Source organism: Stegodyphus dumicola, chromosome 12 (assembly GCF_044657685.1).
Source record: "Stegodyphus dumicola isolate Sdum_Otavi_A_Nest chromosome 12, ASM4465768v1".
NCBI classification, from domain to species: domain Eukaryota; kingdom Metazoa; phylum Arthropoda; class Arachnida; order Araneae; family Eresidae; genus Stegodyphus; species Stegodyphus dumicola.
This window is the reverse complement of record NC_140779.1, coordinates 104,186,227-104,212,654: the sequence shown is the minus strand read 5'-3', so window position 1 is coordinate 104,212,654 and position 26,428 is coordinate 104,186,227. Positions and strand designations below refer to the sequence as shown.

General features: G+C 33.1%; 1 protein-coding gene across 1 annotated transcript; it reads right to left on the bottom strand.

Annotated features, from left to right (window-relative positions):
• Nucleotides 1-5,657: 5,657 nt before the first annotated feature.
• Nucleotides 5,658-24,694, bottom strand: LOC118180155 (sphingosine-1-phosphate phosphatase 2-like). Its single transcript, XM_035349284.2, has 3 exons — nt 23,966-24,694; nt 16,899-16,988; nt 5,658-7,557 (listed from the first exon to the last, which is right to left on the bottom strand). Exons 1-3 carry the CDS (start codon nt 24,638-24,640, stop codon nt 6,988-6,990), a joined length of 1,335 nt encoding a protein of 444 aa, XP_035205175.1. The 5' UTR covers nt 24,641-24,694; the 3' UTR covers nt 5,658-6,987.
• Between the last annotated feature and the right edge of the window lie 1,734 nt (nt 24,695-26,428).

Below are 26,428 nucleotides of genomic sequence, written 5' to 3'. Positions count from 1 at the left end.
AATGTAAGGTTTCAAATGTGATATAATTATTGCATACTTATTTCTATTTATTATATCTAATTTATTTCTAAAAGATATTTAGTTTTAATTTATAATGACAATACATTTAAAAGTACTTTTTGAGAGTTACACAGACTCATGTCCCTAAAGGAATGTAAAATGATGGAAACTGGAAAGACACATTCTCACTAAGAATACATCAAAAGCAATAGATACTTGTGAATATTCACACGCTCATCTTAGATTATGTAAAAAGTATTTTAGCAATTACATAACTCATGTACTAAGGAATGTAATATGATAGGAACTACAGAGCCCCAGGCTCACTAAAATTACGTTTTGAGCATTTAAATTCTTATTTAAGATTATTAGAGTATATAATAAGATTATAAGAGTTAGATATGGCTCATACATCTAAGGAACGTAACATGATAAAAACTAAGGAAGCTCTTAATTACTAAAAAAAAAAAATTTAACGTAATAGTTATTAGAGCTTTTGTATGCTAAATATATTAAGAGTATATTATATTTCCTTATCATTTATTAATACAATTTATAAAATATTATTAGGTCCTCACGATTTTTTAAAAATAACAATTGATGCATCATACAGCACATACATTGTTTTAATGCAAAATAAAAATACAAAAGATTACATAACTAAATACTTCTTGATTAGTTGGTTATAGACCTAGGATTTCACTTTAAGAAATGAATTAAATGGACCAGACCAATGATAATTCTTTTAATAAAATTATAGTATATGCACATATATGTATTTGAAATTTATTTGATACAGGCTCCAAAAAGGAAATGAATGAGACAAATGTTTTTATAGCTGAATAAGCCAAACAAATAAACAAAAAAGACGCAATCTTATCCTGATACTATTAATATTATCTGATATTAAATTAGTAACAAATTTTTGGGAGATGATTTCAAAATATTGCTAGACAGCTACAAAAGTCAGTTTAGAAGTGTTTGTCAAGTTTCAATTCAAGTGCTTAAAACTGTCATTGCATAAAGTAATTTTTGCAACAAATGTGACAATACTTGGTAAATTTATTGCAGTATAATAAATAGTTGATGGAAATGTATTTAATAATTAAACGTGTTCAACTGTATACAATATTTATTCAAAGGTTACAAAGCAACTGATTCATTGTTTAAAGCTAAGCCTGAACTTTTTCACAAAGCTGTTTGCAGCAGATGAGTTTTCCTGCTATTTTGGAACCCAAGAATTTCATTTATGGAGAATAAATAGAAAATTAGGGAATATTCTTTAAAGCCTAATACTTACATGCTTCATTTATTCAATAGTGTATACGAGCCAGTTTGCCTTAGAAAGTCCTGCACGAAGGAATCCCTCCCCTTAGGCAGATAGCCCTAGTGTGCTTTGCCGTATTCTCAATATACACACACATTTATTCAATACTTACATACTTCATTTATTCCATTTTATACTCATTTGTTGTAAAAGCTTCCACTTTGTTTTACTTGTATTTCTTTTCTTTTGTTACTGCTGCCTTAGCTATGTTCACAGCTACTTGCAATCTTTTTCTCAGACTCAGTATTTAGGAATTAGGGGGGGGGGGAGAAAAATAAACACACATTAGAGTACCATTATAAACAAATTATTAATAACAAAAGGGTCATTATGGATGTAAATCTAATTGCCTTGACAAAAACTTTCTTTCTAATCCCTGATTCAGTTTTCTGCATACATTATCTCGCACTACATATTTTAATCAGCCAGCTTTGTATTAACTATTTAGTGTTTATAAATTACATACATTATCCACTAGTTGCCTCCTTTTAGAAGATATATAACTTGGTCCTAATACATTAATTCTAAGTGTAAAAGATGGATGCTTATTAACAGAAAATGGAATACAACTACTGAAAGAGCTATGCCATGCCAAAAATCAATGAAGTAATTTTAATGACAAGGCCTCCAATAATACCATAATTTGTTAAAGTTCTACTTCATTTAGTTTTGCTTTCTTCAATCTCTTCCCTCAAATTCTAGACTATCAAGCAAATAATTAGTTACTTCCCTAACTTGTATGTCATCAGATAAGACTAACTGCTGCTAATTTTTACTAGTAGTTTTTTACACGTTTTCTGTGGTGTTTTCTTCTGTCAAATTTCCCACCTACCACAATTGTGATAGTAACATATTCTACTACAACCTTTTCTTTTTTAGCAATTTTTTTTCTGCACATCAAAAATCTTCCAATTCAATCTGTTAAAATACCACCCATATAAGCAGAAGTAATAGCATTAAATAAGTACTAATTCAGAAGTCAAACAACAAAAATCAGCGTTAATTTACAAAATTTTCACAGGACTAGTTTCGATGGTTTTACCGAACCATCATCTTCAGCTGCAAAACTGCAAATGAACAAGATAGGAAATAATGATTAGATAAGATAAGAAAGCCTGGACAAGAATAAGCAAGTGGCGCCATCTGTTGGCGAAACCAGAACTAAAACATAATTTCTCTAAAAGCCGAAGGCAAATTTGGATTGGAATTAGGATCGTTAACTAGAACAGAAAGATTTTTATGAATGTGAAATGCCTCTAGAAAATCCAGTTCTCCAATGGAAGATGTTTTTTGAATAATTTTGGCAGCAGAAAAATTGAAAGTGTGATTTTCGGACCAACAATGTTGAGCAACAGAAGACTTCTGTGTTTCCTTTTTTCTAACATATGCCTCATGTTCTTTGACGCGAAATTTTAAGGCTCTCTTAGTTTGGCCAATGTAAATTAAACCACACTGGCAAGGAATCCTATAAATACCCCAGAAATTCATATCCGGAATGGGGTCCTTGAGTATAGAAGTTGGCATTTTATTGATGGGAGAATAAACAACCCGAAAGTTAAATTTCTGCAAAATATGTGCAACTTTATAGCTAATTGATGGAAAGAAGGGAATGACAACAGAATTTTTATAATCTCCTAAAATAAGAGTGTGGCTTTTAGTGTGTTGAGATGAAAATTTTTTAACTGCTTGATTAATAATGTTGGGTGAAAAGCCCCTGTCAATAGCTATTGCTTTTAAATAATTTAGTTCTTCATCAAGGGCTAGTTTGGAGGAGCAAACTTGAAGAGCACGGAAAACATAGGAATAAAATGAAGCTAACTTTTGTTTAGTCGGATGACATGATTTAAAGTGTGGTGGAAGGCAAACCGATGAAGGTTTACGGTAAACTGTAGTACTGAAGTTGGATGTGTTACGTGTGACCAGAATGTCGAGAAACGGAAGAGAATTGCAAGTCTCAAGTTCAAAAGTGAACTGAATAGCAGGATCAATAGAATTCATTGTTGAAAGAACTTTATTTAAATCATCTTTATTACCTTCAAACAGGGTAAAAGTATCGTCTACGTAGCGGAACCATGCCGGGAAGTTTAAAGTTTCAAACAATTTTGATTCATAATAATGCATGTAGATATCAGCCAGGATGGGACTGAGGGGGCTTCCCATGGCTAATCCCTCAGTTTGCTTGTAATATTTATTTTGGAAAACAAAATGTGTTTGTTTCAAACAGAGTTGAGTGAGAGAAATTAGCTCATCAATTTCGATGCAAGAGAAATGAAATTCGCGAAGTCTGGTTTCTAGACATCTTAATGCACCCTCCACTGGGACATTGGTGAATAATGATTTTACATCAAAAGAAACCATGAGTAAATTACTAGGAGAAATGTTTTTAACCTTTTTTACAAACTCTATTGAATTTTTTATGGTGTAAATGTTATTGTCTAATAGAGTGGAAAATCTAGAAACTAAATATTTAGCTAATGGATACGAGGCAGTACCTAAATTTGATACAATAGGGCGGAAAGGAATACCACTTTTATGAATTTTGGGAAGAGCATATAATCTGGCACAATTCGCAACAGATGGGATAAGCGAATGTTTTAAGTTGCTTGAAATGATTTGCAAAGATTTGATCGCAGTTTTTATTTTGGATAAGTCCGAAGGTGAAGGATCTTTAGGGATCGGATTATATGGTCCTTCGTTTAAGAGTTTAGTGACACCATCGATGTAAGTGTTCTTATCCATGACGACTATCTGGCCACCTTTGTCGGCCTTTGAAATGATAATATCCGGGTTAGAATGAATTTCACGCATTGTAGCTCTTTCTCTCGCAGTTAGATTTGGTTTCAAAGGTTTATTATTGAATTTCACATTATGAGCGATAAGATGCCTAATCATTTCTTTCTGTGAATCTGAAACTTTACTGAACTTGAAAGCTTTTTCGATAGGAGCCAAAATCTTTGGAATCGAGGGTTTACAGGTTTGTGAGAAGTCCATAAAAAATTCAATAGAGTTTGTAAAAAAGGTTAAAAACATTTCTCCTAGTAATTTACTCATGGTTTCTTTTGATGTAAAATCATTATTCACCAATGTCCCAGTGGAGGGTGCATTAAGATGTCTAGAAACCAGACTTCGCGAATTTCATTTCTCTTGCATCGAAATTGATGAGCTAATTTCTCTCACTCAACTCTGTTTGAAACAAACACATTTTGTTTTCCAAAATAAATATTACAAGCAAACTGAGGGATTAGCCATGGGAAGCCCCCTCAGTCCCATCCTGGCTGATATCTACATGCATTATTATGAATCAAAATTGTTTAAAACTTTAAACTTCCCGGCATGGTTCCGCTACGTAGACAATACTTTTACCCTGTTTGAAGGTAATAAAGATGATTTAAATAAAGTTCTTTCAACAATGAATTCTATTGATCCTGCTATTCAGTTCACTTTTGAACTTGAGACTTGCAATTCTCTTCCGTTTCTCGACATTCTGGTCACACGTAACACATCCAACTTCAGTACTACAGTTTACCGTAAACCTTCATCGGTTTGCCTTCCACCACACTTTAAATCATGTCATCCGACTAAACAAAAGTTAGCTTCATTTTATTCCTATGTTTTCCGTGCTCTTCAAGTTTGCTCCTCCAAACTAGCCCTTGATGAAGAACTAAATTATTTAAAAGCAATAGCTATTGACAGGGGCTTTTCACCCAACATTATTAATCAAGCAGTTAAAAAATTTTCATCTCAACACACTAAAAGCCACACTCTTATTTTAGGAGATTATAAAAATTCTGTTGTCATTCCCTTCTTTCCATCAATTAGCTATAAAGTTGCACATATTTTGCAGAAATTTAACTTTCGGGTTGTTTATTCTCCCATCAATAAAATGCCAACTTCTATACTCAAGGACCCCATTCCGGATATGAATTTCTGGGGTATTTATAGGATTCCTTGCCAGTGTGGTTTAATTTACATTGGCCAAACTAAGAGAGCCTTAAAATTTCGCGTCAAAGAACATGAGGCATATGTTAGAAAAAAGGAAACACAGAAGTCTTCTGTTGCTCAACATTGTTGGTCCGAAAATCACACTTTCAATTTTTCTGCTGCCAAAATTATTCAAAAAACATCTTCCATTGGAGAACTGGATTTTCTAGAGGCATTTCACATTCATAAAAATCTTTCTGTTCTAGTTAACGATCCTAATTCCAATCCAAATTTGCCTTCGGCTTTTAGAGAAATTATGTTTTAGTTCTGGTTTCGCCAACAGATGGCGCCACTTGCTTATTCTTGTCCAGGCTTTCTTATCTTATCTAATCATTATTTCCTATCTTGTTCATTTGCGGTTTTGCAGCTGAAGATGATGGTTCGGTAAAACCATCGAAACTAGTCCTGTGAAAATTTTGTAAATTAACGCTGATTTTTGTTGTTTGACTTCTGAATTAGTATTTACTCGGCGTGTTATTGTGTCTTAATTAAATAAGTGTCAAAAAATTTTATTCCAGCTTTCTTTTTGAAAAAGCTGCATCCTAAACATGAAACAATCTCTGAAGAAAACCAAGCTGTGATTGGCGAATCAGCTATATTTCACTGGCTTCAATAGTACAGATAATCTGATTAAAGAACTTAAAAGGTAGTCATAAGCTAATGAGAGTTCATTTTTTTGTAAAATTTTACTTACTTATTTAATTAATTATGAATTATTAGACAGAATGCAGCTACTTGCCTAAAGGAAAGGATGCTCTCTATTTTTTTTTTTTTTTTTTTTTTTATTTTATAGAGTAATTTTAAGCACATATTTTTGTGGAAACATGATGCTAGAAGTTAAAAAATATAACTGAACAAATTTACTCTATTTCCATAATTGGAATCAAGCAATAATTCACAATCTTTTATTATTAAATATGATTAATTACCTATATGACTTTTATTCATAAAAATAATTTCGCAAATTAATAAGTATTACTAGTTAATATGACATTTTAAATACTTGTATTACTTTCTGATATTTGCTGCCATTTTCTGCACCTTAAAACCATTTTTCGCCATTGCCAGGGCAAAAACTATTTTCTGTCAGCAAAAGCCAGTTCTAGGTTTTTTTCACTAGCTGAAAACAGCTTCTAAACAAAATGCATATTTCTGAAAGATTTTAGGGTGGCCAACTCTCTGAATACTACAGAACTCCATTTTCTACAAAAATTAATTTTAATTAGATAAAAAGTAGTAAATGAAAAATTTCTCTACTGAAGGATGTTTTAAAATTCGAATTTTATGTATTTGCATTAAACTATATATTATGACCAAAAAATCAGTCTCATAACATATTTGGTTTGATTTATCTCTTAAGATCGATGGGTTGATGGCAAACTATTCAAGAAGTATTTTGTTACTCAGTCTTTCTGAAACACACTGCATAAATAATTAATACACAAGCAAGCAAAATATAATAGAATAAATTTTCTTTCTAAATTCTTTTTTTCTCCAAATTCTAAATGATTTACATAAACTTTTTATTGAGCAAGAAAGCATACAAAAAGGCATGCTTGTATACCAATTAAATATATAAACCTCAATATGTATTTCAGAAATACTATAATACATAATATTTCAAAATAATAAAATTAATTTAAAATATAAATAATTTTATTTCTCTATTTTTGCATTGTTTAAACTTCAGTAAACATAGTCTCACGCTCAATATTCAACAGTCTGAACACAAATGGAGCAACATAAGTAATTACAAAACCTATAGCAGAGTAAGTTATAAATTTAGAAGGTATCTCAACAAGAATTTTTTGCCTTGACTTCAGATCACTGGAATCCACTCGCATAACAAAACAAAATATTGCATAAGACACGCTTTTGAAAAATGCTCGAGTTGCCACAATACATGATATACCTATTATAGCTCGCAAAAGAGCTAAACCAAAAACTCTGTAATCTGGCCACATAATATCATATGGAGGAGGTAATGCTGGTCCACGTATGACACCCAGACGATAGTTCAGCCATGATCCCAAAGCAAAACCAGTGCCAGTGCCCATGATAACTGCTGTGTCACCTCTAGCAGGAGTCCACCGCTCAGTCTTAGGATATATTATTTGCAAGAGAAGCATAAATCCGATTGTAACAAGTGGGGAATATGTATTTATCAGCTGGTAGTGATCAACCTTATCAGAGAAAGGCAGTATTACTGTCATCAAAATAGCAACAAGCACCAGACCTCCAATAATATCCTGAAATAACAATACTGAATTAGTTATTGCTACTTAAATGTATCAAAATAAAAATAAAAATCTGATGTGGGCACCATGACTTCCTTGTACGCCTATTAAATTAGATAAATTTTTTGCTGCACTTTATTTACACTTATTTCCTTGAATTATTATAACTTAATAAGCCAGTCCATCAATGCAAGATGAAAATAACATAAAAAATTGCAAATTTTGAAATAAAATATCCAGGTCAATTATTGCTGTATGTCAAATTTGTTGTATTTTTATTTTTTCATAACACATATAAAACTTTCCCATTATAATTACAGGAACTGGAAGGCCACATTTAAAGTTAGATTTCACTATTTGTCCATAATATATTTTTTCTTAATTTGAAATTGTAGAATATTTTCATCATTTTAAACACTTGCAATTGGAAGTATATGTCTACGATCAATTATCACAAAAATAAAAGCTGTGTAAGGACTCTTACACCAAATATATAGTTGAATATATAGTTTTGGTATAGACCATTACAATAAAAAAGGGAGGTGCACAACTAGATATTATAGCAGTCCCATATACAAAATTTCAGTGTTCTATGGCTAACTGTTTTTGAATTACCCAAGATATGTACATATGTACAAACATCACAAAAAAGCCCATTTTGAATTTATTTAACAATAATTTTTTGAACAAAAAGTCCTTTATTCTGCAAGCACGTAAAGATGTCACGCAAAAAAATAGTCAAACTGGGTATTCCCACTGAAATCTGAAACTCAAAATTTTTTACAATTAGAATACTTCCTTCACTTTCGTACAATGAAGTAAAAATGAAAAGTAATGTTTAAATAAAAAAATGCACCATAAATACCATAGTGAAATGAGTGAAACGAAAGATGTTTATTTGCAACAATTATAAAAACTTTTATCACAGAATAAGTAAGGATTGTTTGGTATGTATTCATGCATTCTTACTTCAAACTGGTACTCAGATTTTTGGTATCAGTCACAATTTTTGAGTATTATTTGATAATAAGTAAATGCTCCCTAAGAATTGCAATATATTGAAAAATAAGAAATCTACTGTAAGTGTCTTATTAACAGTGTTTCTTACTTTTTAAATTTTATCCATTGACTACTCTGATATCGAATTCTTAGGGCGCGATCATTCTGAAAATGGTCTCTGCCTTTTGCACATTTACTTGGAGAAAATTTGTCGGCCATAATTTTTCAGTTAAGCTGTGGATAATCTGAAAGTAATTTTACTTTCAGATTTTGAACTTTAAAATTTAACTGCCAATATTTTATATTAAAATTCATAGAAAAATTTTCAAATGATGGCAACTTTATTGACAAATTGTCAACCTATGTTGCAAACTGTTACAAGACATCCAATAGCCCTAATATAATTCATCACAGAGAAGAGCTCTAAATATGTCATGCACTAACATATTTTCTTTTCGAATAAAATTTTTAACAATTTTTGTTTACCAAGGCATAAGAAAAATGCTATGTATTCTCCCCCCTCCCAAACAGACACTTTACTGCAGATCTGAACATTTAAAAATGGTCATGAAATAATACACAAGTAAAAGCATTTGGAGGAATAATATAAAAATCTGCAAATAAAAAAAGCAGACCTCACTTCTTTTTGAGTGGGTTTAATAACATTTGCAAGAGCTCTGCAATTTATTTATCTGGACAGAGAAACTGATGATGATTAAGTGATGTGAGAAGCAACTCAACTTTTGCAAAAATGCAATTATTGACTGAAATGATTTTTCTTTTTGTGAAGGAGGCATTTTCTCTACATTTAATGCCCAAGCTAAAAAGTGAATAAGTGGCACTGATAACATTATGGAAATAGATGAAAGAAACTTTTTGTCCAGGAATGCAGACAAGGTTCTCTCCCAGCAGATGTTTCATTGGTTATAACAAGAAAATAGTAAATATTTCCTTATTCAAGTTCCAAATAGAAAAGCAACCAAACTCATGGCAATATCATGGACCCAGAAGCGTAGCTCAGGTTTTCAGTGCTCAGGGACAACTAATGATTTTGCTCCCCTTCCTGTTAGCCGAAATGCACTGGGAAAGGGAAACACATCAGTTAGCTGAGACCATTCATGCCACACACATTTTTTTTTCTGTTCATCTTTTCTAACATAAGATTTTGCAAACTCAGAAATGGGAGCACATATAAGGCTGTACCACCTAGTATGATAAAATGCATCAATATCAGGAATGGGAGCACATATTAGGCTACACCACCCAGTATGATAGAATGCATCAAGATATATCAATGTAGCATCATCTAACCACTGTATACTTAATAATGGATTTGGCATAACAAGCAACTAAGGAAATAACTGTTTGAAATTATATACGTACATGTAATGATTTATCTGCAGATAAGTTGAGGTTAGAAAATAACTTGAATCTGTTGCATAGATGGAAGATAAATATGCTGAGTTCAACATGTAATTTATTCCTGGATATTCTTAACACACATCATTATTCACAAATCATTTAATTGGTTAAGACATATATTACTGACTTTCACAGCACTAGAGGTGCTATAAGCACCCCACAATTTTATGTACACATCTCCATATTTAAACAATAGTTGAAAGTTTTAGAGTAGTGAACAGATGCAGATTTGATGAAGAAAGTGAGCAAAAATAAACTGCATATTAACATTTGGGGTATATTTGTTTGAATTCTGAACAGCAATTGAGCAACCAAACTTTCACATTGCAGATGTAAGTGAAGCAGATTCTTTGAAGGGGCATGCATCCAAAATAAAATCAGGAATTAAAATTGCTATTGCAAATTAAGTTAGTAATTTTCTTTCATATTGTGTCTTATATATGATATATATATGCAGGGTGAATCTGAACAAATAGGCAACACTTTAGAGGGTGATAGAAGGCAGCTATACAAGCAATATTTGTCATAAAATATGTGGTTGGAATGCAAGTGATGAGAAGTTAAAGGGTAGTTGCTCACTGCCACATTTAAAGAATAAACACAAGAATGAGAGGAGATACTTCAGAAAACATTTTATTTACAGTAATGTAACTTATGTACATGCTTAAAGGAATTGCTCAAAAAACCTTTTGCCAGCTATAATGCAGGCTCCCCATCTGGGGGATAGGGATTGACATACATTTGCGAAGGCATCAGACATTTCCTCAATATCACTGGCAACAATGGCAATCCTGGCTACTAAATCCATATCGGTTTCAACAGGGTACTTGTAGATTAGGCTTTTCATATAGCCCTATAGGAAAAAGGTCCAAACACAAGAGAGCCGGTGATCTTGGTAGCCAAGCCATGGGACCACCTTGACTAATCCAGAGCCCTGGAAATTTCGTGGTTGGCATAATTAGCAATCATCTAGGCAAACCACAGTACAAAATGCTGTTAGGTGCAAGGACCAATGCAACAATGCCACATAGTGGCTTTGCATTCCGACTATACATTCTATGAAGAATATTGCTCGTATAGCTGCCTTCTATCAACTCTATCAACGTTTTGCCCACTTTTTTAAATTCACCCTGTACAGTCTGACAGTGGTGGTGGTAGATTTATGGCGCAAAGCTATATAGGCCATCTACCCTAGACACAGGATTCGTATTTCAACATATAAAGTATAGATATTAGATAAAGAAAAAAGTCTAAAGCAACAGCACACTAAAGCAACACAACACTAAAATCGAGGCAATGCTGATTATGATTCAGATAATGAGATTTGCAGTATAGATATAAAATCCTAAAACATATGATTCATTAAAATTCTAACACAAAATATCAAGTCAAAAATCAAATTAAATAATAGAAACCTGTTTCTTTCCAGTAATCAAACGAATTGGTATTGACCTCTCTTCCAATTAAACGGTCGAGAGGCAGGTAGCAGCTATTAAAATACTTCTCACGAAGACTTTTAAACTATGGGCATTCAATTAAAATGTGATGGACTGAGAGACAAACATCACAATTTGCACAAACAGGCTCGTTCTCAGCTTTCAGAAGGTAGTTTATGTGTCACTCTAGTGTGACCAATTCTAAGGCGAGTCAAAAGAACTTGCTCCTTACGACTGCAATTAGTATGCTAATGCTCTATTTTAGCCTTCACCCTTCTCAACTTGTTATGAATCTGAATGTCCCAAAGTTGCTGCCATTTATTTCTGATCTTCTCTTTGATGACACAACAGATATCTCTAAAAGGGATGAGGCAGCCAAACATTTCAACAGCAGATTTTGCTGTGATGTCTGCCAGCTTGTTGCCTTTTATTCCTGTATGTCCAGGGACCCAGCAGTATAGAATTTCATATCCACGAATTGTTAATTTAATATTTAGCTTCAGTACATCCACTATCACAGGATTGTTGGTACTAGAAAAGGATTCTAAAGCTTTCAGTGCACTGTAGGGGTCTGTATATATAATGAAATTTCTATAGCATAGCGTTGAGATATACAAAAGCGCATAATAGATAGCAGTCATCTCAGTGGTTAAGACCGAGGAGGCGTCGTGTAAACGTCTGCCCTCCCAGTGGTCACCAATTACAAATGACATCCCAGCGTGACAAGTTGACTTAGATCCATCCATATAGATGGGAAGATAACTGCTGTAATTATGCCTGTGCTCAGTAAAAATTTGTCTGTAGATGATGTCATTAGTGGTTGTTTTTCCTGTAACTGTGGAAAATGTCAAGAAGCTGGATTTGTGCATTTCCCAAGGTGGGATCTCAAAATGCTGTACTGCTTGTGGGGACATATCAGACAAGGAGAATTCTTTAATGAGAGGACGAACCCTGACAGGAAAAGAAGGCACACAGGATGGACACTTTTCAAATAAAAGGTCACAGCTATCATCACGTAAAGACAGTTTATAAGGATGGTCAGGTTGAGACAATATATTAAAATATTGTAAGACAGACAACTCCTCACGCCTCAAACGGAGTGATGGCTCGTGACAGTCAACATAAAGGCTCTGCACAGGAGATGTCCTGAAGGCTCCAGAACAAATCTGCAGAGTCCAATGATGAACAGGATCTAGTTTTAACAACACTGAAGGCCGAGCGGATCCGTAGTCTAGTCTAGAGCGAACAAGAGCTCTGTAAATGCGAAGCATAGAGCAACGCTCTGCACCCCAGGAGGTGTTCGCCAGCACTTTTAAAATATTTAAAATTTTTGTACACTTTTTTCTCAAGTTTAGGACATGAGGAAGGAAAGTTAATTTTCGGTCGAACATCACCCCTAAAAATTTTACTTCAGGTGCAACTGGAATCACAGACCCATTGAGGTATAATTCAGGCTCAGGATGGAGACCTCACTTTCTACAAAAATGCACGCACACAGTCTTCTGTTTTGAAAACGTAAATCCTTGTCTTTTTGCCCATTCCTGGATCCTGTTCAAAGCGATCTGGAGCTGCCTCTCTACATGTCTCATATCCGCCCCTCGACAGCTAATTTGTAGGTCATCAACATATAAGGATCCTGAAATGGTGAGAGGAAGTTGTTTTAATACAGAATTTATTTTTAGGCTGAACAGAGTTACACTAAGCACACAGCCTTGAGGCACACTCTCTTCCTGTTTGAATACTTCCGACAAAACAGAGCCAATCCTTACTTGAAAAGTTCTAGTGTTCAAGAAATTCTGAATGAAAATTGGTAGGTTGCCGCGCAAGCCACTCTCGTGAAGATCCCGAAGTATACCGTATCGCCAAGCCTTATCATAAGCTTTCTCATTATCAAAGAATACCAAGACAAGGTGACTTCTTCTTACAAAAGCTTTTCGAATGAATGTCTCCAATGCACTGGGAAAAGTACACTCCTTCCACACTCTATTGTAAAGAGTGAGAAGGGCATTCAGTGACTTACAGGACAGATGTTTTAGCATTTCGTAATTCATGCCATCAAGATCGAGAGAAGACGTATATGTCTGGAACAAAGCTCTCCTTAATTCAAACATAGTAAAGTCTCGGTTGTAATTCTCAGATTTGAAAGAATTGAATGCGATGGGATTTATTTCAGAGTGCTGCTTGATAGAGAAAAATGCAGGTGAATAGTTTCTGCTGGAAGAAATGGCAGCAAATGTCTCACCAATAGTATTCGCAATTTCTTCTATGGAGCTAATCACTCGGCCATCTTTTTCCAAAAAGGAAAGTGAGTGGTCTTTATATATTCCACATGCTTTTCGAACTCTTTCCCAAACCCGCTTACTAGGCGTAGAGGATGTTATTGACGACACATATAAAATCCAGGAATCCCTCTGGCTCTGCCTTCTTACTTTTCGAGCATTTGCTTTGGCTTTTTTAAATGCTATGAGTAGGATATCTACGAAAAATTCCCCATGCTTTTTTTTGTTTCTTCAGTGCTTCATGACAGTCGCAATTCCACCATGGTTTTGTATATTGCAGTATTTTTCCTGATGTTCTAGGAATGGAAAGCATAGATGCCTGAACAATAGTATTAGTAACAGCTTTAACAGCGTCATCGATATGCACATCTTATACCATTTCCTCTGTGAGTTCTGCAACGGAAGAAAAGAGTTCCCAGTCTGCCCTATCGAGTATGAACCGAGGGGATCTCGATATGGGATTTGCTCCTCTTTGTGCAAGGGATATAAAAATGGGGTAGTGATCGCTGTTATAAAGATCATTACCCACACTAAAAGTGCAAAATGGCAAGAGAGATGGTGAACAGATGGCAAGGTCGAGAGTGTGGAATGTCCTTGAAGGCTCATGGAAGTACGTATCCTGCCCATTATTCAGGAGACAAAGGCTATGATCTTCATTCATCTGCTCAGTTTGTCTTCCTCGGCAATTTGTATCTTTACTACTCCTAAGTTACCAGCGGACTATGGCCGTTAAAATCTCCTATTATGATAAAGAGCTCAGGCAGCTGCTCTCTAAGATCATTTAAATCTTGCTGATCAATGTGCTCATTTGGAGGCAAATACAGAGAAACAAATGAAACAATATCAAAATTTGTTCGAGTAGCGACAACTTGGAGGCATGTCATCAAAGAAAGTACATTTGAGGGATAATCCAGTGAGGTGAGAAGACCTACACCTCCACTGGCACGCTCACCTGCAAGATTATCCTTCCTGATGAAAGAAAACCTCCAAAGTTTTGCATGTTGTTTTGGTTTCAGATTTGTTTCCTGTATTGCTAAGCACATGGGATGATACGCATTTCTTATAGATTTGATGTCAAGGAAATTTTGGTGGAAACCGTGACAGTTCCATGATACGAGGAGGGCCTTTATGAATGTTTTTTGTTCTTTCTGTGCTATTCTTTTGTTTTTCGTGGAAGTAGATGCCTGGGAACTTCTAGACCCTCTTCTACTTCCATGCTGTCTGAATCCACAGATTCAGAAACCATTCCATCAAGAGAGCTATTGCTGGAACTTCTATTTTTATTTGATATTTTTTGTGTGGCAGTTTTGGGTTTACTCTGAATGACTGTTTCTTTTTTTTGTACTATATGCGTTGCATTTTCTTTTTTCTTGTAATCTGTTGAGTTTTGTTTGGTGGGGTCTGCATACCAACTGAAGTTTGGGTGGCAACTGTACGAGATGTTTTAAGAGCACTGGCGTATGAGTATTTGGTCTAATTTGTGTGCTTTAGACTAATCTTCTGGCTTCAGCATATGTGATGTTCCTAGTAACTTTTGCAGTCTGCACTTCTTTTTCTGATTTCCATTTTGGGCACAGGCGTGAAAATGCTGGGTGCTCACCCTTGCAATTTATACACAAAGGCGCAGCGGTACAATTTTCAGAATCGTGGCCAATCTGTGAGCATCGGGCGCGTGTGAGGCTGCCACGACAAGACGTCTTAGAATGGCCCGAAATGCTGGCATTGGAAGCATTGCATAGGGTTTGGAATATAAGGTCTTACAGGACAATTTAAATATCCGGCCTTAATATTCTTAGGCAGATCAGGCGTGTTGAAGGTAAGGATCACGTGTTTTGTATCGATCAACTTACCTTCCTTACGCATCTTGATCCGCCTAACACCGCAGACATTTTGGTCAGACAGCTCGGATGCGATGGCTTCTTCAGAAGCATACAGAATGTCGAATTCCGAGATTACACCGCGACAATAATTCAGTGTCTTGTGTGCTGTTACTGTGACATTCGCTTGTCCAAGTTTGGTTATTTTAAGTAATGATGCAGACTGAGTTGCCGAAATGGTATTCAATAAGCAGGTCTCCAGAGCGCAGACACTTTATATTTCTCAGTTCACCAATACAAGACTGGATGTATTTATTTATTACGAATGAAGACATCTTATGCAGTTCGCCAGAAGGACTTGAGATAACCAGAAAACGAACACTATTGTTAGGATATTTTTCATTTGTATCTGTACGTACTTTTTTAGCAGATTTTTCAGACGTAGTGCTTTGACAGACTTGACTAACTTCGAAGTCTTTAAATAGAAAAATTCAAGAGTTGCCATATTGAAGAAAGAAAAAATTTGGGTCCGACAGCCCCGCCCACCACGGAGCCCAACCAGGGAACACAGATTCCTGTGTTAGGGCTAGCCGGACCTATACGCAAACTGAAGCCCCACAGTCGACTTTCCCGAAAGCAGGTACTCCCGAGAGCTTATCCCCAAGCCACTGACACAAGGACTAGTGACCAGCTGATTGACACCCGTGAGGACGACTAAGGTGCCTCCCGTTTAGCTGAAGCAGAGGCCAAAGCAGTGTGTTGGAGACAGTACCTCACCCCTCAACTATCAGGGCCCTCCTTTCCAGCGACACGAGTCTCCACACACGGCAAACATGTGGACAGTTTTCTCACAACTCGAAAACTAGAGACAAAGGCTGTTCCAGTCTCTCGTGACGAGCCCCAAACTCCGAAGAGAGAAACCACAAGAAAGAAGAGAAGGGAAAAAGTTCTAGCGAAAAAGAGAGGAGACGGATAAGAGGATAGATCACTGGGGCTCCAGGATAGTGACACCCATCTCACCAAGAAGATGATACCCTGAAGGGTTAGGGTACCTCGGGATTGCCACACCCGTACTCACAAGAGTGAGCCCCTGAGGGGGTACAGTCTGACAGACTATAGTGAAAGTTCTCTCAGTGACAACTTAAGTTCATGATATTCAAATTGCTACCAAAGCTATCTTGGTGCTGACCAAACTTTTACGGTTACCAGTTTTGTTTCTACCTTAATAGAGAAAATTATTTTAAAAGTTTACTATATTAGAAACATTCATTTCACATACATAAAAGCATACAATATTTAAAATTTTGCAATTTTATTTATTAGTTTTGCAATAACAAAACTGCTGAAATCTTGGTATCTATTGCATAAAAAACAATTAGGTATAATAAAAAATACTTTACCAAAACTGTATGCATTCCCATGTATAAACGACTGCAACAAACTAGAATGCACCATACTGTAGCAATCAGGATGCCAACTATAACTTGATACTACAGTAAAGAAAGACTAAAATTAATCCAAAATCAACTAAACAAGATAATTAGCAATACATAATTTTTACTTTGAATTCTCAACAGCAGTTTATTATTTTTATTTTGAAATAATTATTTTATTAATATAATAACTTAAATATTAACTTAATACTGATTTTTTACTGCTTAATCATTTAAAATTTATAGAAAAGCAAAACAATATTCAATATGATAACTACAGTGCAAATATAGATATTGGGTTGTTCAGAAAGTAATTTCGTTTTTTCCCGTCAGAGGACTTAATTACATTTTTTCGAAACCAACTTCACACTTAAGCCGCATAACCATTATATGTCTTGAGAGCTGATATTACAAGGCTTGTATGTGAAAAAGTTCTATTAATTCTACGCAGTAGTTTTTGGTTGGTGCCCTTTTAAATATGGAGAGCAATAAGCAGCATTTTCGTCATATTTTACTTTTTTACTTCAGAAAAGGTAAAAATGCTGTCCAAGCGACCAAAAAATTGACGGATGTGTATGGAGAAGGCGTGTTAACAGTACGCCAGTGCCAGAACTGGTTTGCAAAGTTTCGATCCGGCAATTTTGATGTCAAAGATGCACCACGGTCTGGAAGGCCGGTCGAAGCTGACAAAGATGCGATAAAGGCATTAGTTGATGCAAATCAGCGAATAACCACACGAGAGATCGGTGAGAGGTTAAATTTGTCGAATTCGACTGTTTATTGCCACTTGAAAGGCCTGGGCTTAACCTCGAAGCTCGATGTGTGGGTGCCCCATGTTCTTACGGAGCAAAATTTGTGTCGTCGCGTTGACGTGTGTGATTCGGAAAATGATCCATTTTTGAAGCGGATTATTACTGGGGACGAAAAATGGGTCATATACAACAATGTGAAACGCAAGAGGTCATGGAGCAGAAAAGATGAACCGGCTCAAAGCGTTTCAAAAGCCAACATTCACCAAAAAAAGGTGATGCTGTCCGTTTGGTGGGATTTTAAAGGAATCTTTTTTTTTTTCAGCTTTTACCGGACAATACAACTATTAATTCGGAAGTCTATTGTCATCAGCTGGACAAATTGAATGATGCACTTAAACAGAAGAGGTCAGAATTAACCAACAGGAAGGGTGTAGTGTTCCACCAGGATAATGCGAGACCTCATACAAGTTTGGTCACTCGCCAAAAGCTTTTACAGCTTGAATGGGACATACTGCAACACCCACCATATTCTCCAGATCTGGCGCCTTCCGATTATTATTTGTTCCGGTCCCTGCAAAATTTTTTGGATGGTAAAACCTTTACCTCAAATGAAGATGTCAAAAACCACCTGAATCAGTTTTCTGCCAGCAAGGACCAAAACTTTTATGAGCGGGGAATCATGTTACTGCCAGAAAGATGGCAAAAAGGTGTTGGACCAGAATGGCCAATATATAATTTAATAAAATATTTATTCATCCTATGAAAATTGTCTTTCATGTTCCCCCCCCCCAAAAAATGAAATTACTTTCCGAACAACCCAATATATCAAACAAGCTTGTTATGGATATGAAATTATTAGATCCCAAAACTAGTTATATATAGTTTACAATTTTTCTAAAGTAGATATGAAAACTAATTATTTTCTGCTTTTCATCAATCTCTAAAAATATAAAAATAAACATCTACTATTTTAGACATTTTTGTAATTTATGTTTCAATTTATTTTAGACATTTCAAACTGTTTCATTCATTACTGGATATCTTTTACATCCAAAAGAATACTGTGATGTAATTAAAAGAAAAAATCATGTCCGTTAATTTAAAGCAAGTTTTTCCCCTTACTAATTAGTACATTAATTACTGGAAAAAGTTTATTATGCTCAGGATTTATAAAGCTGCAGCCAAGGATAATATCTCAAAAGGTAACACAGGGTAATGGGAAAAAAAATTAAAAAAGCTATGAATTATTTGAAAACTATATATGCAATAACATTAAATGCTTAATTAATCATCATGATATCAGTAATTCCCCTTTCTAAGCTTCTACCTACAATTTTTAAAGCAAAGCATTTGTCATACCTACAGTGGTTCACATTTGTTTTCAGATACTTGTATTTTTTAAACTTATTTGCATAAATCTTGTAATAAATAATGAAACACAGACTTTAAATTTTTTACTAATATACCATTGTTCCTTTATTTTAATATTCGTTATAAAATAAATATCATCAAAATATTCTGAGTAAAAAAAATAATTCATTTGAAAAATGTTAATCATAATAATTTGGAGACTCAAAAGTTTTGCTGAGATGTTTTGAAAGACGATATTTCTAGTCAAACTTTGCTTAAAATGAAAATTCATCAAAAGATTTATCCTTTTCATTTGGAAATTATTATTTGTTTAGCAAAATAAATTAATAGTTTCATATGTGAAGTTCACACAGTAAGACCCTAAAAACTAACAAGTTCTGTTAGAAATTAAGAATTCTTTCAGTTTAAATTAATTTCAATGATAGTAAAAGTATTCAAAAATGTAAAATTCTTGGAGTAAAGCATTTAACCATTTCTGATGTTAGTAAAATGATAGAAACTACTTGGAACTATTCAAAACGCACTGAAGTTTGGAACATTCCAAGATAACACGAAGGAACAGCTGATTTATCCTATGGAAAATCAAACAAAACTCAAAAATGTGTGCTGTAAAACTTTCAAAGGGTTTTGAAGAATAGTTTTCAATAAAAGTTAATCCTGAAACTGTCAGAAGAGTGATTAGAGCAAATTAATACAATGGCAGACCAGCAAGAAAGCAACAAAAATATCCCTGGCTTTTGCAAAATTCAACGTAACCAAATATTTATCATGTTGGGACACTGTTATATTTACAAACAAGTTAAAATTTAATATAGAAGGGTCTGATGAGCAAATTATTATAGGACAAAGCTAATTAGGCACATTGGCGTAGACTTAATGGTTTGGAGATGCTTCATTACCTCTGTGATGCGGAAATTTATTTCTTACAAACATGAATATGCACACACATAAATCTATAAATATTCTTAATGAAAATTTGAAAGCATCTGAAAGAAAACTTGAATATAAAATAACTCAAGTTCTATCAGAATAAAGATCCTAAACATAGATCTCTAAATGTCAGCTTGTGATTACCATACAACCATCCTGAATTAATCAGAACTCCTCCATATTCCCCATACTTAAATCCTATCAAACATGCATGAAGTGCGCTAGAAGAAAAATAAGAAAACGAGATATTTCTTCAAAATCTCTATTAAAAGCAATCCTACGGGGGAATGGGAAAAAAATGGAACAATCTTACACGAAAAAACTAGTTGAATCCATGCCAAAAGCAGTGAAAGGAATAATTTTAGCGATAGATTATCCAATGAAATATTGCATGCCCCACTACTTTTACGTTTTTATTAAACACAAACTGTCTGCTCAAAAGGGTAAAGTGCAGAATCGCCCACTTATTTGTTTGGCGCTTTTTACAAGGGTAAGATGAATTGGATTTTTGTCAATTTTATTTTACTTTTTAAGTGACAATAGGTCGATGAGTACATAAATAAAGTCAAGGGAGTGTGCAATGCCCAATATGTGCAATTCTGGGATTTTTTTTAAAGGAAAAATAGGTTGATGTGTATGCGGATACCGAGTATGTGCAATTCTTAAAAACGCAGCAAGCAGTGGGAGATTCTGTACTTTCCCCACTCAAAGTCGCCGAATATTTATGGGAGTTCATTTTCAGGATCTTTTTAATACTTTTTTTTGTGGGTGTTGAAACATGCACTGAAAATTTTTTTAAAAAAACAAGCAGATTTAAAAATAGGTGATTAATAGTATATGTGAAAGAAAAAGTTATTTTGCTAATACTTAGTAACTGATATTTGCAAATAAAACTGAAAAACACAATTGCTCAAAAAAAAAAAAAAAAAGTGAGCCACTGTAATTAACATAAAAATAAATCTTGAAAAAGAGGAATATAAAATAACCTTATTTTCCAGTTATATACATATCCCTTTCAATAAAAGTACTTTTGAGCCATAAATATAATATTCAAGTTATGTATTCGTATCAAATAATTTATTTGTTACACAAATTAAATTTTCAAATGAAAAGATGTTTGCAATGACAAAAATAGTATTTATCAGGAAGTTACATAATTGAAAATACTACAATTATATTATAGACAATAGATATTGTTGCCACTAGGCCCTTTTTTATATTCATCACCTGGATTAACTATGTTTTTTTTTGGGGGGGGGTAAGAATTCTGATTATATCAAATAAATATGCAAAAATATTTTAGAACAATTAACTTTAACAGATAATGAATATAACTTCACCTTCAAACTTATCACTATAACCAGGAATGACAGAAAATATAATTTTGAATTTGTAACTTCTATATACTATACTTACTAATTATAAAGCAAATATGATAGCTCAGTTTACTTCAGGTAAGTTTTTAATTTCCATTTTAGTTTTTTATGGTAAATTAACAGGTTCTGAATATGTATATATTATATATAAAATAAATATATAAATTACAGAAAATAAACAATTAAAGAGGAAAAATTCATAATTTTTGTCTTGCTGTTATTTGTTGTTTAACTAAGACAATTACAGTTTTTTTACAACTGAATTTTCACAAAGCAAACAAAGCAGTTATTAATTTTTAAATTAATTAATTCAATATTTTTAACAAGAAATGTAATAAAAATACTATAAATAATAAAAAAAAAAAAAACATAAATCTTTTATTTTTTTAAACATCTTAATTTTAAAATATTCAGGTCAGCAATTTTAAGGCAGTGGTAATATTGCCAATAGATATTATAATAGTGGATTACATAACTAAAAGCATATATTGAAATTTTTTTGAGCACAGTACATGAAAAAAATTTTACATATCTAAAATGTATTCCAATTACTTTAATTTACAAGCAAAAAATCAAATATTTTTCAAGATCATGAATTCTGCTACATGACATTTTCTATTCATTTTTTAAATTCTCAGATCAAAATTCCATTTCTAAAGAGACACAAGAATTAAATTGTATATTCAAATTTTATAAAAAGTGCAAAATTTTATCATAAAATGATTAATAGCAAATTTTCTACAAACTGCAAAAATAAAGATTTAATCTTTTACAAAATAACTATTCTAAAAAACAGTTTACATATGGCACATATGTTGCTTTACATATTAAAATAACAGAGACTGATAATTTGTTTATAATAACATTATTTCATATAATTTTTCAGATTTCTTCCTCATACATCAAAAGAGCATGGAGGAAAAATGCTATGGCTAGCAAGCACTTCAGTAAATCTATTAATTATTAATCTACTAAATTCTATTATGAATAAAAAATTCTTATATTTTACTTAATATCTCTCCATAGAATGTTGTAAATGAAGGCATATGTTCATTTTCTCGTACTCAGGCTTCCCTTTTATCCAATACAGTCAGAAATAGCCTAATGATTAAGCATAAAACTTGCATTATATGCACTTCTTCCATTCAGTACATTAGGCAATAGTTGCTGAGTAATAATTTTCTTTTTCCTTTCCTGAGTTTTAATAAGAGACCAGAGCTTGAAATCAATGCAATTTAAGCATTTGAAATCAATGCAATTTGAGCATTTAAAATCAATGCAAAAACACTGCCAGCTTCTGCATCCAGTCTCTATAACAACATAATATGCCAATTTTGCTATTAAATGCAATTTTTTTCAGCAGATAAATATATTATATATAAAAGTTTAGAAATTTCAAATTAAAATAAATTTATTGTTTTATTGAATTTTAGTGCAATAATTTTATTGCATTTTGAAGAATTTTAATTTAATAATTTAAATTACTTTTTATTTATCACTTTTAATTATTTAAAAAATTCACAAATGTGCAGATATAATTAGGGAAATGTTACAGAAACATCTCCGAAATGTGGCTCTGTTGAAAATTCTTTGGCTGCTCCTTGAAAAAGATCAATGAATTTTCAAAAACATTTTTCATATTGTACTTTTGGATACTTCAAATTCCTTTTAAATTTACTGAACATTAATCAAATTTATAATTACAAAATACAGATGAATTTATCAGATAGAGACAATTAGTGAACTTCAAATCCTATACATGTAGATATTCCAAAACAGAAATGTGGCCAAAAAATCCTAAGTTTCCTCAAGCACACACAAAAAAAAAAACCGAAAACTTTCATTCTACTTTTATTAACACTTAATTTGGACATGTTTCAGGAATTTTAATTCTGGATTAGAATAAAATGCAAAATTTAATCTTAAAAAAAAAAAAAAAAGGTAAAAAGGATATTTGTTAATACTTTTTGGCAAAAATGAACAAAATATATATGTGTATTCTTAAATATGAAACAATTTAAGAAAAAATTTATCAGAAATATATTCTAAGATGCTTTTGGAGATAAATTCAAGTTTTAATAGATATGCAAGCTTTATTTACATATAGCAAATTCAAGTCATTAAAAGCAATCCATAACCAAGCTACCAATAAGCACAATTTTAGAACCAATGACAGTATCATAATTTATTTTTTGTTGCTAAATTTTCACTCATTAAATACAAAACTGCTTTAAAAGCTTCCTTAGCAGATAAATTACCCGATATTTATTACACTCCTTCCCCCAATATATGTTACAGAAGACACAGTCTATTTATTTACTATTAAAACTAATTATTTATGATTTATACATACTAAATTTATAATTTATATTTACATAAATTTTATCAAATGTGTTCACTTATGTCCTAAGTTTTCCTTTCTACAACACAGTCTCAAGACTGCTGATTAATTAATTCAAAAATTATTGCATAATCTGATTAGGAAAAACTAATAACATTACCATAAATGGGAATTAACTGTAAAATGTTTTTCAAAAATTCAACAAATTACATGCGGTATACCTTAGTTCTAACCATTATTCAGTGGAACTTTGAAATCACTTACTTCATACCGATGGAGTGTGAAATATAAAAATGAAAAAGGCACAGCAGCTCCAACCATTGCATGTGTGGAAGGCATGCCATATTCTATGACATAACGCGGTTCTAAATGTATTACTGGAGGAGCAGCAGGTCTAGGCCAACAAATTATATCTTTCATAGCTTGTCCAACATACATTATTAAAACCCAAACGTTGATTACACGTCTGCAGACTGCACCATCTATATTCCATATCCAAAAAGGAAAGAAGCTTGCATAGAACATTTCATAACCTAGACTAGCACCAAAGCTAAAAAAATAGTACCAAAATCTATTCTCGATTCTACATTGCACTGTATTTTCGAGATCAGAATCAGCATCTGATATTTCCTCTCCATCCGACGTGAAAGGGCTATTTACGCTGCTTCCAGAGTCACTAGACGCAGTTTTCCTGTGTCTTAATACACTGTTACCAGAGGATCCATCGTATTTGATAGTTATAATTTTACATTTAGTTCTTGACTTTTCACTGACAGTTTGTTTATCACAACTAACAGCATTTCCATTTAGGTTACCATTTTTTTCACAGTCCATACGGTACACTCCAAAGAAGTTCTGAAAGCCAGAAACAAGGTATGGATCTTTTAAATAATTAAAAAAATTAACTAGTTGAGAAATGACTGAGTCTTTTCTGCTCATCGTGAGCTCCCTGCTGGAGAACTTTTTAATAAAAGCTCTCAATAAGGAGTTGAGTGTATTACACGCTGCTCTGCAAAGAAGTTACAAAACAGCTTACGTTCCGTAGTGTTTTGCAACATTAGCGCCATCTAACGTAAACATAGGTCAACAATTTCATTACTTTCGCTTGGAGCTCACTGACCGTATTAATTTTAAAAAAAGCATCAATATTGCCATAAGTGTTTCCTCAAAGAAACGTTTTTTATCCAAATACATCATTATACACACATGCTGAAATGTATAATTTCAGGAAAACAGCAAATGAGAATTTAAAATTTTGATCAAATTCTGATTTCCCCTTAAAAATTTTGAATTATTAAGGGGAAGAATGTTAAGAAATGCTAGCCATAAGAAGATTACTGTATAATAAATAGTAAATTCTTTGCTGGCAGCAATACAGACTGAATTAAAGTTGTTTACATACTTTTGCAGAAGATTCTGTCGACCTGGGACCTGGTTAGTCACGGTAGGCTATTGAGTTTTCAACGACTTTGCTGAGAAAGTCACGTAGTACGTGATCGAAAGCCATCTGATTGATTAAAAGCAGCCCTTAGGCGACTTGAAGATGGTTTTTTAGTCCAAAGGGGCTTTGTCCCTGAAGGACTATTGTTTTCGTTTTGCGATTTTGCGTCGGACTCATAAACGTCCGTTCACTTTTCAAACTGTTGCCACAAAATGGTAGAGTCCTGCATTATATTTGATGAAATTAAATAATGAAAAATCTGCATAAATGATTGTCTATTTCTCGCATTGTGATAAAACAATGGTACATAGAGCCATCGAATTTTGAATGACGAAATCCTACTGCGAATATGGGCATCTGAAATCCCAAATTTGGAATTTGTTTTATTATAGATTTTATATTTTGTAAAACTTTAACGAATTTTTGATTTACAAACTCAATGCTTTAAAAGCGAGAAATGGCAACGTTATATAGAAAAATATACTTTTATCTCCAGCTCGCGAAACTGTGTATATCGGAAATTCTAAAGATATGCTTAATTTAACATTATTTTGCGATATTGCTCTTGAACTGAATTTTATGGTTTAAGTGCAAAGAACATGATATTTAATAAATAAAGGTAACACTCAAAACGTTAAAAAAACGCTCCTTTGGACGTAATTTAAAATCTGAAACATTTCAGATTTTTTTTTTATATCTTTTTTTTTTTTTTTTTTTTTTTTTTTTTTTACGTTTGCGAGCTGTCTTCAATAGATTACTTTACAGAACAAACAGATATGATCGGCTGTCCTAGAGAAGGACTACTTACCACATTACCACTTTAAATTTGACGGTCGTGTGGAGTCGCATTGTTACATTAAATATAATGTTTTGCATGAGAAGCTTCATGGTCGTAGATCATCTCTTTCTAATTTTTTTTGTATGCTGAGCATAGTAAAGTATTTATGATTAATCTTTCTGTAATAAGCCATATCAAAATTATTCTCTGCCGTATGATTCTTATGCAATCCTTTGTTCTTGAGATTATACTTTGGAATGACGTGCAAAAGTTTGAAAGGATCGCCTTTCACGTTCCTATGTGGATTCCTCAGTAATAACGGTAATAATACCTGAAACACATCTTTCTTAACGAATTTCGTTGATATACAATAAGTTAGTTGATATTCTTAATTTGCATTCAAAAGTTTAGGCTGAATAAAAAATACGTACTAAAAATATGCGGTTGTTGAAATGACGTGGTGATTTCTTTGATTACATTGTCTAGAATAAAAACACATTTTCTTCTC

What these genes read in the sequence shown, in the direction of transcription:
- LOC118180155 (XM_035349284.2), bottom strand. Translation starts at nt 24,640, where the DNA reads ATGAGCAGAAAAGACTCAGTCATTTCTCAACTAGTTAATTTTTTTAAT. An exon ending in TCACACTCCATCGGTATGAA is followed by an intron (nt 16,989 to 23,965) that starts GTAAGTGATTTC and finishes TCTTTACTGTAG; the next exon opens with TATCAAGTTATAGTTGGCAT. An exon ending in TGGGAATGCATACAGTTTTG is followed by an intron (nt 7,558 to 16,898) that starts GTAAAGTATTTT and finishes TTGTTATTTCAG; the next exon opens with GATATTATTGGAGGTCTGGT.